We start from the raw sequence: 15,992 nt of genomic DNA, 5'->3' as shown, positions 1-15,992 counted from the left end.
GAGTGATGTTGTTACTTCATTGTTGAATGAGAAAACTAGGAAGACAACAACCTAATTGGAAACCGGGTCTAGTGAGGCATTGACGGTTGGTGAAAGGGGAAGGCTGGTTACTAGGAACAATTCCTTGGGTATAAGGGTTGAATCTCAACGCCGAAAATTTTCTTGTTGGCATGCAAGAAGGAAGGGCACTTGAAGAGAGATTGTCCTCTCTTGAAAGGCAAGCAAAAGTATAAGAAGCATGATGGTGAAGTGAGTATAGTTTCCGATGAAAGAGAAGATACGGTGACACTAAGCGTTGCTTGTAGTGTGAGTTCAAACATGGATGTTTGGATGTTGGATTCGGGTGCCTCATTCCATATATGCTCAGATTGTTCTTATTTTGTCAATTATCAAGAGGTAGATGGTGAAAATGTCTATCTTGGTGATGGCCGACCATGTAAGATTATCGGAATTGGCGATGTTGAGCTTGAGCAAGCTAATGGAAGGTGATTGAAATTGAGCAATGTGAGGCATGTACCCAAAATTACCAAGAATCTAATCTCGGTGGGTCAACTTGATGACGATGGTTTTGTTGTGACTTTTGGTAAAGGATCATGGAAGATGTCATAAGGTTGCATGCCATTGATAAAAGGGCAAAAAGATGGGAGTTTGTACATTCTTCATGGAGCACCCCGAAGAAGTGTTGTGGCTATGGCAAATGAGCATGCTGATATGCAAGCGTGGCACAACCGGCTTGGTCATTTAAGTGAAAGAGGTATGAAGTTGTTACAAAATGAAAATTTTATTCCTTCTTTTGATTGTTCATTTCTTGAGTTTTGTGTTCATTATATTATGGAAAATAAAAGAGAGTGAATTTTAAAAAGAATGAATCCCATAGAAAAATGAAATCATTGGAATTGGTTTATTTCGATATGTGTGGCCCATTTAATGTCAAATCTCTTGGTGGAGTGTTCACTCAAAAATATAGAACAAAGTTTCAGTATAGCAAGCTATACCTTTTAACCTGGACTACACTATGACTCAGACTGCAAGTATACAATCCTATCGATGGTATGGTCAGGTATCGATCCAGAGGACAGTTCAAGTATTAACTAGATTTTACCTAAATTAATTAAAAACTAGAAGTGAGAAAAGTTTGATTTGGTTTGTTTAAGGTTCTAAGTTCAATAACAATAATTAGAATGACAGAAAGTAAAATTTGGGTTTTTATCAGTTATAAAAAGGCGTTTCCAGGGTTTCTGATTTCATCTTCAACTTTGCCTCTCGGCGCATGACCCTCAAGTTAATATAGAAGTTGTCTGTTTTTGCGTTGTTTCTTTGTGTAAGGTTCTATTGAAAGTACCTAATGTTCCTAAATCTCAACTCTCGTTTGTTGGCTTAATAAACTTGGTAATGGAATTGCAATTTCGCCCTTTTAGATTTCCAACCTGAACTCTCGTTTATTGGTATTATACCTAAGTTATTTGTCCGGTTTACTAAAGGTATCCTTTATCTCTCGATAAATGGAAAGTTTACCTCTCAGTTACTATTGGGTTTAGCCTCACGACTCGAAAACCTACCTCAAATACTTAGTCTGGTTGAAAGAAACATCAAAGCCAAAGTACCAGAAAGATGCTATAGATCATCTAACAGTAAATTAAGATTCATTCAAACAATTTCAACAAAGCAATTAAAATAATACTCAAACAAATAAACACAAACATCAACACAGATTCAAACAACATTCATATAAAACATAGTATCCGACTACGTCCTAACCCTAGAAACTAAATAAACTACTCAGACATGATAAAAAAGCAAATAAAACAAGTAATAAATGAAATAGCCATGACAAAACTCGAAGAACAAAGTAGATCTATGAAGAACTTGCATCTTTCGCTTCTCAACTTCGTTTCCAAGCCAGTCGTCAAGTCCTAACCCTAGGAATTGTTCCTTAGCTCCAGAAAATGCAGAATGATTGGTATGTAGCAAGGAATCCTGTATTATAGCTATTCTGGCCGACCTTCCTTTATTGAGCCTCTGTTTCCTATTCTGTTTTGTTTCCGGAAAAGGCTGACGCGACCCGCGTCAAGTGTGATGCGGCCCGCTTGTCTGTATCTCTCACGTGAGTCATGAGTGATCGCGTCTGTGGTCACGTCAGGGTATGATGCGGCCCGCTTTGGATGTGACGCGAGGCGCGTTGAGAGCTTCATAATTCAACAACTTCCCTGATTTCGGCTGTTTTATGCAAAATGAGAATAAAAGCGCAGCAGTACCACATTCTATAGATATTCAATGTAAAAGACACGATTTGGTGGTTTAAAACACAGGTTTTGGTACAAAATATGGTCAGTTTTATAGACCAAATAACGAGACATCATGGAGCATCTTACTTTGTTACATTTTTAGATTATTTTTCTAGAAAATGTTGGATTTATCCCTTGGAGTCAAAAGTTCAAGTTTTTGAAACTTTTAAGATAGTTTAAAATCCGTGTTAAAAATGAGATTGAAAAGACCATCAAATGTTTACAAATGGATAATGATAGTGAATTTTGCTCTAATGAATTTGATGATTTTTGTGCGAGACATGGCATTCAGAGAGTGAAGACGGTTTCACATACATCGCAAGAAAATGGGGTCATTGAAAGAATGAACTGAACCATTGTGGATCCGATTAGAAGTATGTTGTCTCACTCGGGTCTTCCAAAATCATTTTGGGCCGAGGCGGCCAACACCGCGGTTTATCTAATCAACCGATCACCAAGCATGGCGTTAGACGGTGGCATACCAGAAACTTTGTGGAGTGGTAAGAAAATTTCTTATGATCACTTGCAAATTTTTTATTGTGAAGCTTTTGTAAAAATTTCAAATGTGAAGAGAAATAAGCTTGATCTCAAGTCACAGATGTGTGTATTTGTTGGTTATGGCGGTGATGTTTTGAGTTATAGGGTTTGGGATCCTATTGGAATGAAGACAATTAGAAGCCGAGATGTTATATTCCATGAAAATGTGATATTCATGGAAAATCATGAGAATGAGCAAAATGAAAATCGACATGTGAAGGAGTATGTTGATGCAAGTGTTGCATCTAAGAAGGTGGCATGTCCTCAAGATGGTGGTGATAACCATGAGAATGAGAGTGAGCCGGTGAAGACGCATGAGAGTGAAGGTGCAAGCGAAAATGAGCACACTAATACCCCGGTACAAGAGTTGAGGAGATCAACTCGGATTTCTCAACCTACACAAATGTATTCTCCTTCTCTATGTTATGCTTTATTTGTGGATGCGGATGAACCCGAGTCATTTCATGAGGCTATTGATTTCCCGGATAAAGCCAAGTGGCTAGGGGTAATGAAGCGTGAAATTAACTTGTTGCATCTACATGAGACTTGGGAGTTTGTGAAACTTTCAAAGAAAAGGAAATCATTGAAAAATAGATGGATGTTTGTGTTGGAGAATGATAAAGGGTATGTTGACGCCGTTCATGTGAGTTGTGAAAAGACAAGGAAATCTACAATGCGTTATGTTTGTACTATCGGTGGTAGAGCCGTTAGTTGGATGTCTTGTATGGAAGACGTTGTTGGCTTGTCTACAACCAAGGCGAAATATGTTGCATTGAATGAAGTGACCAAAGAGATTATTTGGTTGAAGGGTTTGCTTGGACACTTTAAATTAAAGCAAAATGAGTATGTTGTGCATTGTGATTATCAAAGCATTATACACCTTGAGAAAAATGCGACGTATCACTCAAAGATGAAGCACATAGATGTGCGATACCACTTGATTCGTGTTGATGTGCTTGATTGTTGGCAATTGATCGTAGAGAAGGTTCATGCGATTGAGAAGATTGTCGACATGTTCACGAAGGTGGTGCCTCTGGATAAGGAGGCGATCCGGGTGGGTTGAGTAACTTGGATGTTGGAGTGCGGTGTGGTACTTAATTATGAGATCAAGTGGGAGCTTTGTTTTTAAGTGGAAGATTGTTAAAGTGAAGACAAATAAAGGGTCCAAACCCTTTGACCTTTTCCCATCGGTTTTGAATTTAAACCGATGGCACTTGGTGCCTTTTACTATCGGCAAAATATCAAAGCAGGTGCTGCTTTGAGCCTTTGCTATCGGTGACAAAGCAAACCGATAGTGTTTTGATTTAATTAAAGGTGGTGCCGATATGTCTCTCTATTTAGAGTCAAGCCGTGTATTTTCTTCTCTTCTCTTCTTCTCTAAGTTCTTTCTAGAGTTAGCTCTTTTTGTACCAATTCACTGATACACTTGAGAATCTTATAGATTAGTGTGTGAGATTGTAAGAGAATGTGAGAAAGAGTGTTATTAGCTTGTTAATTTCCTTGTATTTGTAAAACTTTTCACGTAAAGGTTTTCACGTAAAATCTTGTGTCTCTATTTTATTTTCTATGCTTGATTGCTTGTTTGTGTTGACTTCTTATTTTACTTTCATATTTCTCCATTTGGTTGGGTATTGGTGTATGCCCATAAGGTATTCGACGAAATCACTCCTTAAGCGAAACAACCACTACCCCCAACTGGGTTTAGGTTGGGAAACAAATTTAAATATCTTAACAACATGGGAAATTTTGGTAAATCTTAGTGATTAAATCTCCAAAAGTTCCAATTTTTGTTTTGGTAAATAATACAATTTTTATGGTACAAGAAATATAAAATTTGGCACATGATAATATCATGATTGTTTGCTCTACCATCAAAATGAAAAGTTCTTATCCGTTCAATTTGAAATGGAAGGACAATGGATGATGTATTGACCTCAATTTTTTTAACATAATCATCTACCTAAGCTACGATGAGAAGAATTAAACAAAAATGAATTCATTTATTATAGTAAGGCCCCATCAAGTATACTTTATTTACGACCGTTAAATTCTAATCCAACATAGATGAATCGACATTTGATCTGCGATAATTTGTCTCGCAAATTTGTGACAAACATGAATGTATGTACTGAGCATTAGTCTCTGTTTGGATTTAATTTATTATATATACAATATCTACATTGCAAATTTAAGAGTGAATGTTAAAAAAAATCATCTTAACCTAACATCAATCATAACATTTTACATAATATCAGTAAATTGGGGCATTCAATAATCAAAACATATAGAAACCAATCAATAATATTGTATCCATTAATTAGAACTTTTTAAAAAGTCACAGTAGTTTTTATCAATACAAACAAGAAACATTAATACCAATGAATGCAAGTTGAAACTTCAAGCAAGCAAAAGAAATAAATTAAAAAACTTTAAAAAATAAATATAATTTGCACCGGTTAATTATTATTTTTAAACATAATAATATTGCTAATCTATTGAGGATCAATCAATGGAAAAAAAAACTTCTAAGAAAAGAAATATATTTTAATTAGACTATCACTATATTTATATGTTGTATATAGTGCATTATAATTAGACTATCTCTATTTTATTTTAGAACAATGTTAGGTTTAATTGGAAGTATCGCTATTTTAATTGGGGGTTTAGCTCTTGTATTACTGATTGTGCTAGAAGTAATCACTTGTTTATTGTTCTTAATTTAGGATTGAATCCCTGATTTGTACCATTCATATAATCCCCCCTATCGGAAAAGAAAATTTGCTAGATTTAGTTTGGTGTATTATTTCCTACTTTTGTATTAGTCTGAGATAACTTATCTAATTAATGGTTTATGGTTTTATTACATTTGAATACAGAGATTGTGCATGTAAGGTAGTTGGTAGACCTTTTCATGACTTGTGAAATGGAGGGTAGAGATATGGCCAGAGACAGAATTAGTGAGTTGCCTGATGACCTGCTTTCTACTCACATCCTATCTCTTTTACCTACCGAAGAGGCTGTGCGCACTTCTATATTGTCTAAGCAATGGATGAAGGTCTGGATTTCTTTGCCTGTTCTCCTCTTTGACGACCATAAAACCCCAGCTAATAATCTAACAGAAGAAGAGTTCCTAAAAACTGAACTTAAGTTTCTAAGATTCTTTAGAGGCGTCCTTTTCCATCGAGAAAACTTACCCCTGGATAATTTTAAACTGAAATGGTGGGGTAAAGAGAAGAGAACTTATCTTTATGTATTTAAATATCTTTGCCATGTAGTCAAGTGCAGACCCCGCGTATTATCGATCAATATTAGAACCTCAAAACTTTTCAATGTACCTGGTTCAATTTTCACATGCACCTCCATAGAGGAGATGTCATTGCGGCTTAACACAATAGAGGAGATTTCATTGCGGCTTAACACTACTATTTGGATTGATGAAGAGAAATCTATTAAATCGAGATCAATGGACCTCCCCTTCCTAAAAAAGCTGGAGCTTGGTGATCAGCAATTGAATGATGACATAATGATAATGTTTATGTCGGGGTGTCCTGTTCTTGAAGAGTTAGTTTTGAAATATTGCTGTTTGGAAGTGAATATGATTTCCTCTAATGTGCTCAAGAAGTTGGTAGTAAAGTATTGCAATTTTGATGTGTCGATGGAGATTTCTTGCCCAGAAGTTGTGTCTCTGAGCATTAAATCTGTAAATACAGGTGGGATTACTTTGAAGAATATGTCATCTCTTGTCACAGCTGATATCTCTTTTGAAGAGATTGATTTATCTGATTCCTTGAATCATGACTTGAGGCTTCTTGGTGGCCTTTCAAATGTCACAAGTCTGTTGCTAGATACAACTTGTCGTGAAGTTATGGTATTCTCCATTTTTCTATGAATTAAGTAGCTAATTATTAAAAATAATACAAAAATCGGTGTTAATTTATTACTTAGTCAATAAGAAAAAGATAAAGGCAGTGACATAAATAAGTTATTCTTCTATGAATGATTTTGAGCAATTTTGTAGAATGGTAAAGGAAGGCAAAACTAATGATTGGATCAGGTTGGATTCTTCAAAAATGCTATCTTTAGGAAATATCTTTAGGGCCCCATATCGGAGAAGTAATTTCTTTTAATTTGATGCCAGGATTGATAAAAAGCTTTATTAAAGTAGCAGTTGTTTTATTGAATAATTTGTGCAATTTTAAGTTCATACCCCCCTTCAAATAATCTTTTCTTTTAAACAATGTAGAATTTACTACAAGAAGATATTCCAAATTGTCCGACCTTAAAAAACTTAAAGAGCTTGTATATTGGAGTTATAGATGTCAATTTTGACTGGGATTTACCGGTGTGCATCCTCAAACATTCACCCAATCTGAAGAACCTCACTTTGAGCCTCTTTTGTGATGTATTCTCTCTCTCTCTCTCTCTCTCTCTCTCTCTCCCTCTCCCTCTCTAGTAAATTCCTAAAGATGACTGGCTCAATCTGGTAAGATGGTTTGGTTTCAGTACCATAATTGTATGACTTTAACAATTAACATACGTGGTACCAAACTATTATAATAATTTTGTTATCTTTTTTGTTATTTTTACTGTTGTTGCAATCTGATTTCGTGAGGGTCTGGATGTTGTGTTAACTAGCTTAGATAGGGTATTAGATAGGGTATTAAGGCTCTGACTCACTACCACAACATTCTAAAACTAGCCAAGGCGAAAGTAGAATTGAGAAAAAAAAATGATTATACTCCATGCCATTGTAAAATACAAAATGAACGGAGCGAAGCACTCTGTTTCATGTAAACCCAAGCTAGACCTTCGGTTACTGTTATCTGCCATCTAATTAGTAAACTCTTAATTTTTCACCACCAAAGCCGAGTGATGATGCTGCTGAAGAAGGAGATATATCATTCCAACATGAATACCTTGAAGCAGTGAAGAGAGGATGTCCGGGGAAGAATGTTAAGTTGTCTTCGGAGAAGGTTTTTAAATTTGATAAGTATGGGTGCACACTAACAGAGATTATTATCTTGTAAGATTGTCACTTTTTGTCACATTGTTTGACATTTTTGGCTAGTGCTTTTTGTTGTTGTTGACTAATTAACTAGTCCTTAGTAGATGCTCAGTATGTGTTGTTAGTTTTATTCTCGATATTATCTTTTGTCTTGGGCTGTGTTTAGTGCACACTTTGTTGAAGTTGCAGCGCCAATCCAAATCAATTTGGAAGAGGCCCAAAATTTACTCTATAAAATTCTAGAACATTCTAACCGACCTATATAGTCGGTAATAATAGAATGTGGTAGAAATCTCTCTTATACTATTTTATATTTAAAGTTGTCTAGACTTTTGTACAAAGTATAATCTAGAAATATCCTAAAGTCGGTTAGGATAAGTATAAATAGGTGTGAAGCTTGTGGCGTAGGGTATGAAAAAATAGAAGTAGAATCATAGAATCAGATAGATAGTGAGGCGTGAGTGCCAGTGAGCATATATCAAAGCTTGTAATTTTTGAGTAATAAAAGATATTAAAGTTTATAAACTCCTCTCTTCTCTTTCAATTCCACAATCCGATTATAATTTCCAGCACACTTAATATGTATTAGTTCTACCTTGTTTTGATTTGATGTTGGATTTCAATATGTTGATTTCTATAGCTAATCAAAAAATGAATTGTCCGTCTCTACTTTTTCAAGCCAATGAGAAACTTTCTAAAATACTAAATAGTCTTATTAGTCAGCTCTTTTACCAAATATATAGAAAATAATGACAATTTACTATGGAAGATCGATAAGCAGGTTCCCTACAATTCGTTCTGGCAAAAGGAATCACCTAGATGTCTAAACCTATCTGACAACCTCACAATAGCCTCAGTTGCTGCTAAACTCCAACCACCCCAAAATGAAGACCAGAGGGCCTTTTTTGAATTATTGAAAATATGGAGGTTGTTCAAGGAAAATTAGGACCTTAAGTGCCAGCACATAAACAGATCCCAAAACGATTTGGCTGATCTTCTAGCAAAACAGGGCAGGAACGAAGGATGGCATAACGTGGTATTTATATTTCCTATTTATAAAGATTGATTTTGGTGTATGTGGTTCTTTAGATTTTCAGAATTTGATCTCTTTGTAATCAGGTAACTGCTATTGTATCGGGCTAAGGGCCTTTTTTCCGCAAAAAAAAAAAAAAATGGTGCCAGGATAGTGCTTTATTAGTTTTAATTTTTTAGGGTGAAAAATGGCGTTAGGACTGCATTAAGCTTTGTTTGCCCCTCAGTTCATCAGAAAATGCACCAATATAAGTATAAATGCTAAAAAAAAAACGGAACTGATACGGATAGCAGTCTCACCTAGAATTTTGGTGCTGGTTTAGTCCCTCTTTTTCTCGAATTCACTTTTCTCACCTATGTTACTCCATACCCGTATCGGACACAGATACACATTCAATATGGCACCGAAACTTATCTGATACACCAGCTTGTGTATCAGTTTACGTCGTGCATCCTTAATCTCTTGATACGGTTTCCGATATGACACTGTCACTTCTCACGTGCATCAGAGCTCGATACCTGCATGTCCACTATAAACCAACGCTCAACCCTGTACACTGTACACCGTGTATGGATCAAGCCAAAAATAAGTTCTTTTTTGCGCCTGTGGAGAATCAAACCGGGCTCTTCCCTCTAGAGGCATACACCATTAACACTACAGTAGGTCACACTTGATGTTTGATTCAAATAGCTATTATGTATAATGTATACCTATAATTTTTTATATTTAATATATGTAATATAAGTGTTGAATTAATAATATAATTAAATAATAAAAAAGATATCACATAATAAGCATATCTTCTTTTTTATTTTTGAGAATTGCCGTATCATTGTATCTATATCGTATCCGATATAATATCCGTACCCATATTCATGCAACAATATCCATGCAACATAGTTTCTCACTCTGGTCCAAAATTTGAACTTGTAAAAATCTTCTCCATTTCGCGAAGATTACCTCTGAGGCTCCGATTGCCATTAGTGTGCCTCTTTTGTGAAAAAACAAGTACTTCAGAATGCCAATCGAATCTACTTGATTTCTTACTTCTCCCTTTCTCAAAGGTAAATAGGAGTCCCTCATATTCTATTTTACGGAATTGACTGGGACTGGTGGTAGGTTTTTCTTCCCGTTTGTTATTATCCTTAAATATATGATTGTATTTAATCCATTAAATATATGATTGTATATAATATCTTCTTTTTTATTTTTGGAGAACTATGTCAAGATTAATTGGAAGTACCGTTATTATTTTAATTGGGGGTTCACCTCTTGTATTACTGAATCTCAATTTAAGAGCAGAGTTGTTTTCTTGTACCATGAGACCAGATATATATCATGCACGTAAGATGTTTGGGAAATGGTCTCTGTAAAGGCTGAATGATTGAGTGCATATATTTTTCCATCGTGATATGGTTGCTTCAGATCTTTTTCCCTTCTTTCTCATAGTTTTTATCCTAACAAACTGTGCTAGAAGCAATCACTCGTTCATTGTTCTTAATTTATGGTTGAATTCCTGATTTGCACTATCCATATAATTCCCCCCAGCCGAACAGAAAATTTGCTAGATTTAGTTTGGTCTATTGTTTATACTTTAAGTGGTACTTTTTCTTTCCTAGTTGTATAATAGTCTTAGATAATTTGTGGTTTCCTTACATCAGAGGATCCTACATATAAGGTGTTTGGTAGACATTTTCATGACTTGTGAAATGGAGGATAGAGATTTCGCCGGAGACATAATTAGTGAGTTGCCTGATCACCTGCTTCTACCCACATCCTATCTTTTTTACCTACCAAAGAGGCTATGTGCACATGCATATTATTCAAGCGATGGATAAAGGTTTGAGTTGCTTTGTCTGTTCTCATCTTTGATGACCATAAAGAACCACTTGATAATCTAAAAGAAGAAGAGTTCCAAAAATGCGAAGGTAAGTTTCTAAGATTCCTTGCCGGCGTCCTTTTCCATTGAGAAAACTTAATCCTGGATAAATTCAAACTGAAATGGTGGGTTAAAGAGAGGAACACTCATATTATTGTATTTGAATTTCTTTGGTATGCAGTCATGTGTAGACCCCGCGTATTATCGATCGATATTGAAATTGCAAATTTTTCAACTTACCTGATTCAATTTTCACATGTATGTCAATAGAGGAGATGTCATTGCAGCTTACCGGTACTTATCTTTTTGAAAATGAGAACTGTATTACACCAAAATCAATGAACCTCCCGTTCCTAAAACATTTGAAAATTAATGTTGTCAAGACTATCAATTTGAAGAAAAACATTTGAAAAATAATATTTTCAAGACTATCAATTTCAAAAAGGCTTCTTACAACACTTAGTCAGCCCATAATTTAAAAGTTAGTCGGCCCATTTTTATTGTAACTACTATAAATCGAATGGTATCGATGAACGGAATCGCCGAATCGGTATTACAACACTTTTGTTAAAAGATCTGTGCAATGTGTTACGTTCCATTAAAATTTGAACTCAAAATTTTTATATTAAGCTTGCTAACATCTTATGCAACTACTTATAATACATCGGTGGAATTTTTTTTATAAAACTTTTCAAAGTATGTCCTTGAGGGATTATGCATTACATTTATATCTTTAGAGGATTTCTTTGGAATCTTAATTATGCACTTGTACTGATTTTTGCTTGTGTAATTATTTTCATGCCGATACACAGCTTTCTCTAGTACATGCAAATGTTTCGCCTGATGATGTTTTGCTGAAAGCAGAGCTCGACAAGCTTGCTGCAAGCTTTCCAAATTTTAAGGTAAGAAATTGAGTGACTTTTCAGAAGCTTCAGGTTTGCATGTTTGTAAGTTCCGTTATTATATTAAAAAAAAATTATAGGTTTTTTTTTTATATACAGTGGATGCACCAGCTAATTATAACTGGAGAGGCGGTATTGGTCATGTATCAAAGGAAATGGCATTGAAAGGATAGATCTCAATGTTTTTCAAAAAAAGAAAAGAAAAAGAAAGGATAGATCTCAAGGAGAGGTATATAGCTTTTCTGTTTTCTTTTCTGCCACCCAAATTTATATATATCTTGTCTTATGTTTTGGCAAAATTTGTTTTGTAGCTGTGAATCCCTAAAATAAAAAAATGCAATGTCCTTTATAAAACATGACATATCACAACTAATCTCACAAATACCCAAGAAAACTAGTAGACAAGCATCATTGCTTGTTTGAATAATATATTGAAGCTGTATTATATATAAATGAAGTTTGTACCTTATAGGCCTTTAATATAATTAAAATCGTAGAAATAAAACAATACTAGCACGTCCATCTGTAATATTGTGGCGAAATAATGATATGTCAGATTTTGTAATGAAATATTGAGGTGTTCCAATACGTGAAATTACATATTTACGGTTTTTAAGTCTATTCTAGAGTTTATTTTTCATTTTATTGATTTCAGTTTAAGGGGATACTGAAGGAACTAAGATATACTGAAGAGATGGTGTACAAGTTTAGAGATGTATACTATGTAGGTTGTTGCTTATATTACAGTGGTAGAGTGATGAAATAAAATGCCTGACATTTTCTAAATTGCATCTTTATCTTGCACAGTGGCAACATAATTGAGTTCCGATCTTTTTCACCTGGGTTTTTCCTTTAAATTACAATTTCTTTTTTTTTAATGTAATGTTTTGTATTCTATTGAGTGCAGCACTTCAGCTTTGATCACCTCCTAGTTTTCGTTAACTACATTATTGTTCTGTAAGGCTTAATCATCTAAAAAACCCTCTGTTCTGATTGAGGGCCAATTGACTTATTCATAACTAATTGTAGATTACTATAAAATCTATCAACACTAATGGCAGATTTTCTCAATATAAATTTTCTTTTGGTAAGAAATTCATCCATGTACAAGAAAAAGAAAAGGAATAAATTGTCATGTTGAAATCACTTGCATTATCAATCCCAATGACCTAAAGAATGTGAGCCAGTCACAATAATTTTGTAATATCCCGGATTATCCAAAATGATCATTCTTATTGTGTCACCACATAGCTAAATGCATTTCAAATATCACTCGAGTCCTCTCAATCGTAATTTTCCAGGTTTAAATTAAATGAGACAAAGACCACCTGTGAACTAATAACTGAGTTTCACTGATGGATGATCCTCTTTATCTATAATTTTCCACAAAAAGGAATATATCTAGTAATAAATAACACTTGTTTCCTTGAGAAAATCAATGAACATAGCTGTCCAGTACATTCCTACAAAGCCTGAAAACCTAAGTAGACACTGTTCAAATCAATATATCACATTGTTTAGAAAGCAATAACTGATTGCTTTTTTTCTGGGGCAACCCACTGCCACAGGGAGCGGTAAGAGAAAATATCAGCAGCGTTTATTCCAATTTCTGCAAGATTACTCCCATATTCCTGCCAAACATTGGAAAAACGTTAGCATTGGACTATATGGGTACTTCCATGTGTATGGTCAATACACTAAAAGTGTCTCAATAGTAAGATAACAGAGGACAATGAGGATGATACAAGATCTTCATTTTATCTTGTTTTTTTTTTTTCGTTTCTTTTTTCATTGCCTAAATTGTACCCAAAAACATTACATTATATTTGCCCAAAGCGAATTATAATGTCCTAGATAGAGGCATTTGCAACCAACATCCAAAAAGTAAGAAAATAATTATTCTAGAAGGATGTAAGACAGAAAGAGTTATAATAGACAAAGGGGAAATAAGCCAATCTTGAGAGAAGCTGCAAGCATAGACGCATGAATTTGTCAGAATGAGAGAAAACAAGAACATCATCACTCCAACAAGTTCTTAGGCTCTCTAGAAGCTTTATACTCTATTTCAACTATAGTTTCTGGATTTTCCCTTCGCTTTTGACTGGTTTAATGGGGGACCAATCAAGGAAGAATCTAGAGTCTAGACCCCCCCCCCCCCCCCCGCAATTTCCTGAAATCTTAGGAAATCAAAGAAAAGAACATTACATAAAAGCAGGGCATTTAGTAGTGGATTATTAATGACCCCAAGGATTACAGTATGGAGTGCCAAGCAGTACTAATTCTGATTAGTGCCAGCAACCTTACTGGTATCTATGTTTATCTGTGGCAATTTTCAGGACCAACTCAACATTAAAAGTCAAAATCCACATAGTATAATTGCTGCAACTTCAAAAAGCAATGATTTAAAGATGTTTATGCAAGTACCTCCATGAAACGTACGCATCAACATTCCATTTCCTCATGAACTCCACATACACTGTTTCTGAACGGAACCTAGCAATAGCAGATTTTGTGGGGCAGTAGCCTTAAAAAATATTAGCATGGTTGTTGTCAGAACTCTTGACAAAACGAAGGAGGTAACATTCAACAAAAATCAATCCTATACTGAAATATTAACTTATACTTCCAAGTAAATTGTGCAAAGTGTTCAAACTTAGTTAAGCACGTGACACTGCCCAGCATCAATCTGACATATTTAATCAACAAATATATGAACCTAGAGAAGGCCCACAATTCCAATGTCATTCGAGAAGTAATCTATTGCAATCAAATATATTTTACAAGCGGTACCTTCAAGGAATGCAAGAAAAGTAAGGCTAGATTTTTAATTCTGCAAGAATTTAGCAGGCTTTCCTGGAGAGAAGGTCTCGGACTTTCCCTTCTCGATCACAAACAACACCTCCTTCAATATTGCATTAGCCAGGAAATAAAAAAACATACAACCCAGAATTTGATGCAACATTGCATAGAAGCATCTTCAGATGATACCGACGATAGCCATACAAATTTCAGTACACTAGTGGTAGGATCAAGGGTTGCCATAATACACTAAAGAGTGTTTGTATTCTACTTCACAACTCTTTTGCCGTTTTTCCATAGCTTGTTTTTTATAAGTTGGGTCAGAAAGAGTCTTAAGAATAACTTGACTGTCCTTAATTTCAACACAGTACAAACTTAATCAAATGTTGAAATGCAATTTCTCACCTGAAGAAGATAACTCAAGTATGAATTTGAAATCCTTCTCTATGCACTGCATGATTTGCTGATAATCCCCCTCGAGCTCTTCATTAGATGCCGTTGTAACAGCCTCATCAGGCTGGTTGTTGCTGCTGTTTGGAATGATTTCCTATATTAGAGGAGAAACCATGGTTTTACGAAAGATTGCCTCAGCAGCTGAGGTGTTGTCTACAGCTGCATATTCACAGAAGCAGTTGTAGATGACATAATTGTCATGGTGCTCCAGGTCTTGAACGAAGCACTGCTCTAAGCTGTTCTCTAATAGTGAGGTTGCGGCTTGAATTCTCTCCTCCAAGTTTTCAATGAATGGGAGGTTCTTACCACCATTATAGTAGAAACAATAACGAGTGCTAGATATCAGTACGTGAAGGTACTGGTATTGTCTGCCGTCCTATTGCCCTATTCCACAATTTTTTTTGGTTCATCAGTTCTGGATATTTTTAATCATGACTCTAAGAGTTTCCACCATCTTATCAATTACTTAAACAAGGTATTTTCAGTGTTCAATTGCGACATATGTCAGCTTAGAGTCATGTGAGGGTTTATTTTGACATTTTCAGTATCAAATTCCTCAAGGGTACATAATTGTGCATTATACCCACTGAAATAAAAAAAATATTGGTAAAAGTAAAATAAACCTTATCATCACCAATGTAGAAATTTAATCGGTTCATCTCACTGGCGATTCTTTCCAATAGAATGCTTTGAGTAATTCCACTGCTAGTTCCAGTTTCCAAGTTCTTCAAGGTATCATCAGTCAGTGGCTACAGAACAAATCTCTGCTCCTAAAAAATCTGATGGTGCAGAAGGAAGCTCTTTTATAAGCTTCTCAACCTAAATCAAGAAAAATATATAGAAATGTAGCATCCCCTTGAACTATTATAATTAGTGAATTTGATTTGAGGGAGAAAATTAATGATCTGTAGAATTAAATTTACATATTGTTCTCACATTTAGAAATGAGAGATTCGCAATTGGATTTTGTTAAAAGGGAAATAAATTTGCATTAGATGGAAAGAATATATATTTACAGTGTAATTTCTCACTTTTTTTTGTTTACTTTATTATTAAAAAAAATAATTTTACCAGGGTTATATTGGTCTAGTTATAGCAT

General features: G+C 34.9%; 1 protein-coding gene and 1 long non-coding RNA gene across 2 annotated transcripts; one reads left to right on the top strand and one right to left on the bottom strand.

Moving 5' to 3' along the window:
* The first annotated feature begins 5,760 nt into the window (after positions 1–5,760).
* Positions 5,761–6,711, top strand: LOC144573085 (putative F-box/FBD/LRR-repeat protein At5g44950). The gene has a single exon (XM_078322773.1). The coding sequence runs from the start codon at positions 5,761–5,763 to the stop codon at positions 6,709–6,711; it is 951 nt and encodes a 316-aa protein (XP_078178899.1).
* Positions 6,712–13,797: 7,086 nt separating this feature from the next.
* On the bottom strand, positions 13,798–14,569 carry LOC144573683 (uncharacterized). The gene is made up of 3 exons (XR_013518057.1): positions 14,432–14,569; positions 14,066–14,165; positions 13,798–13,818 (listed from the first exon to the last, which is right to left on the bottom strand). It is a non-coding gene; the product is annotated as an uncharacterized LOC144573683 (long non-coding RNA).
* Positions 14,570–15,992: the final 1,423 nt, after the last annotated feature.

This window comes from Carex rostrata, chromosome 21 (assembly GCF_964058835.1).
Source record: "Carex rostrata chromosome 21, lpCarRost1.2, whole genome shotgun sequence".
Classification (NCBI taxonomy): domain Eukaryota; kingdom Viridiplantae; phylum Streptophyta; class Magnoliopsida; order Poales; family Cyperaceae; genus Carex; species Carex rostrata.
This window is presented reverse-complemented; position numbering and strand designations above follow the sequence as displayed.

Excerpts from the sequence above, each read along its gene's own strand:
- LOC144573085 (XM_078322773.1), top strand. The coding sequence starts at position 5,761 with ATGGCCAGAGACAGAATTAGTGAGTTGCCTGATGACCTGCTTTCTACT.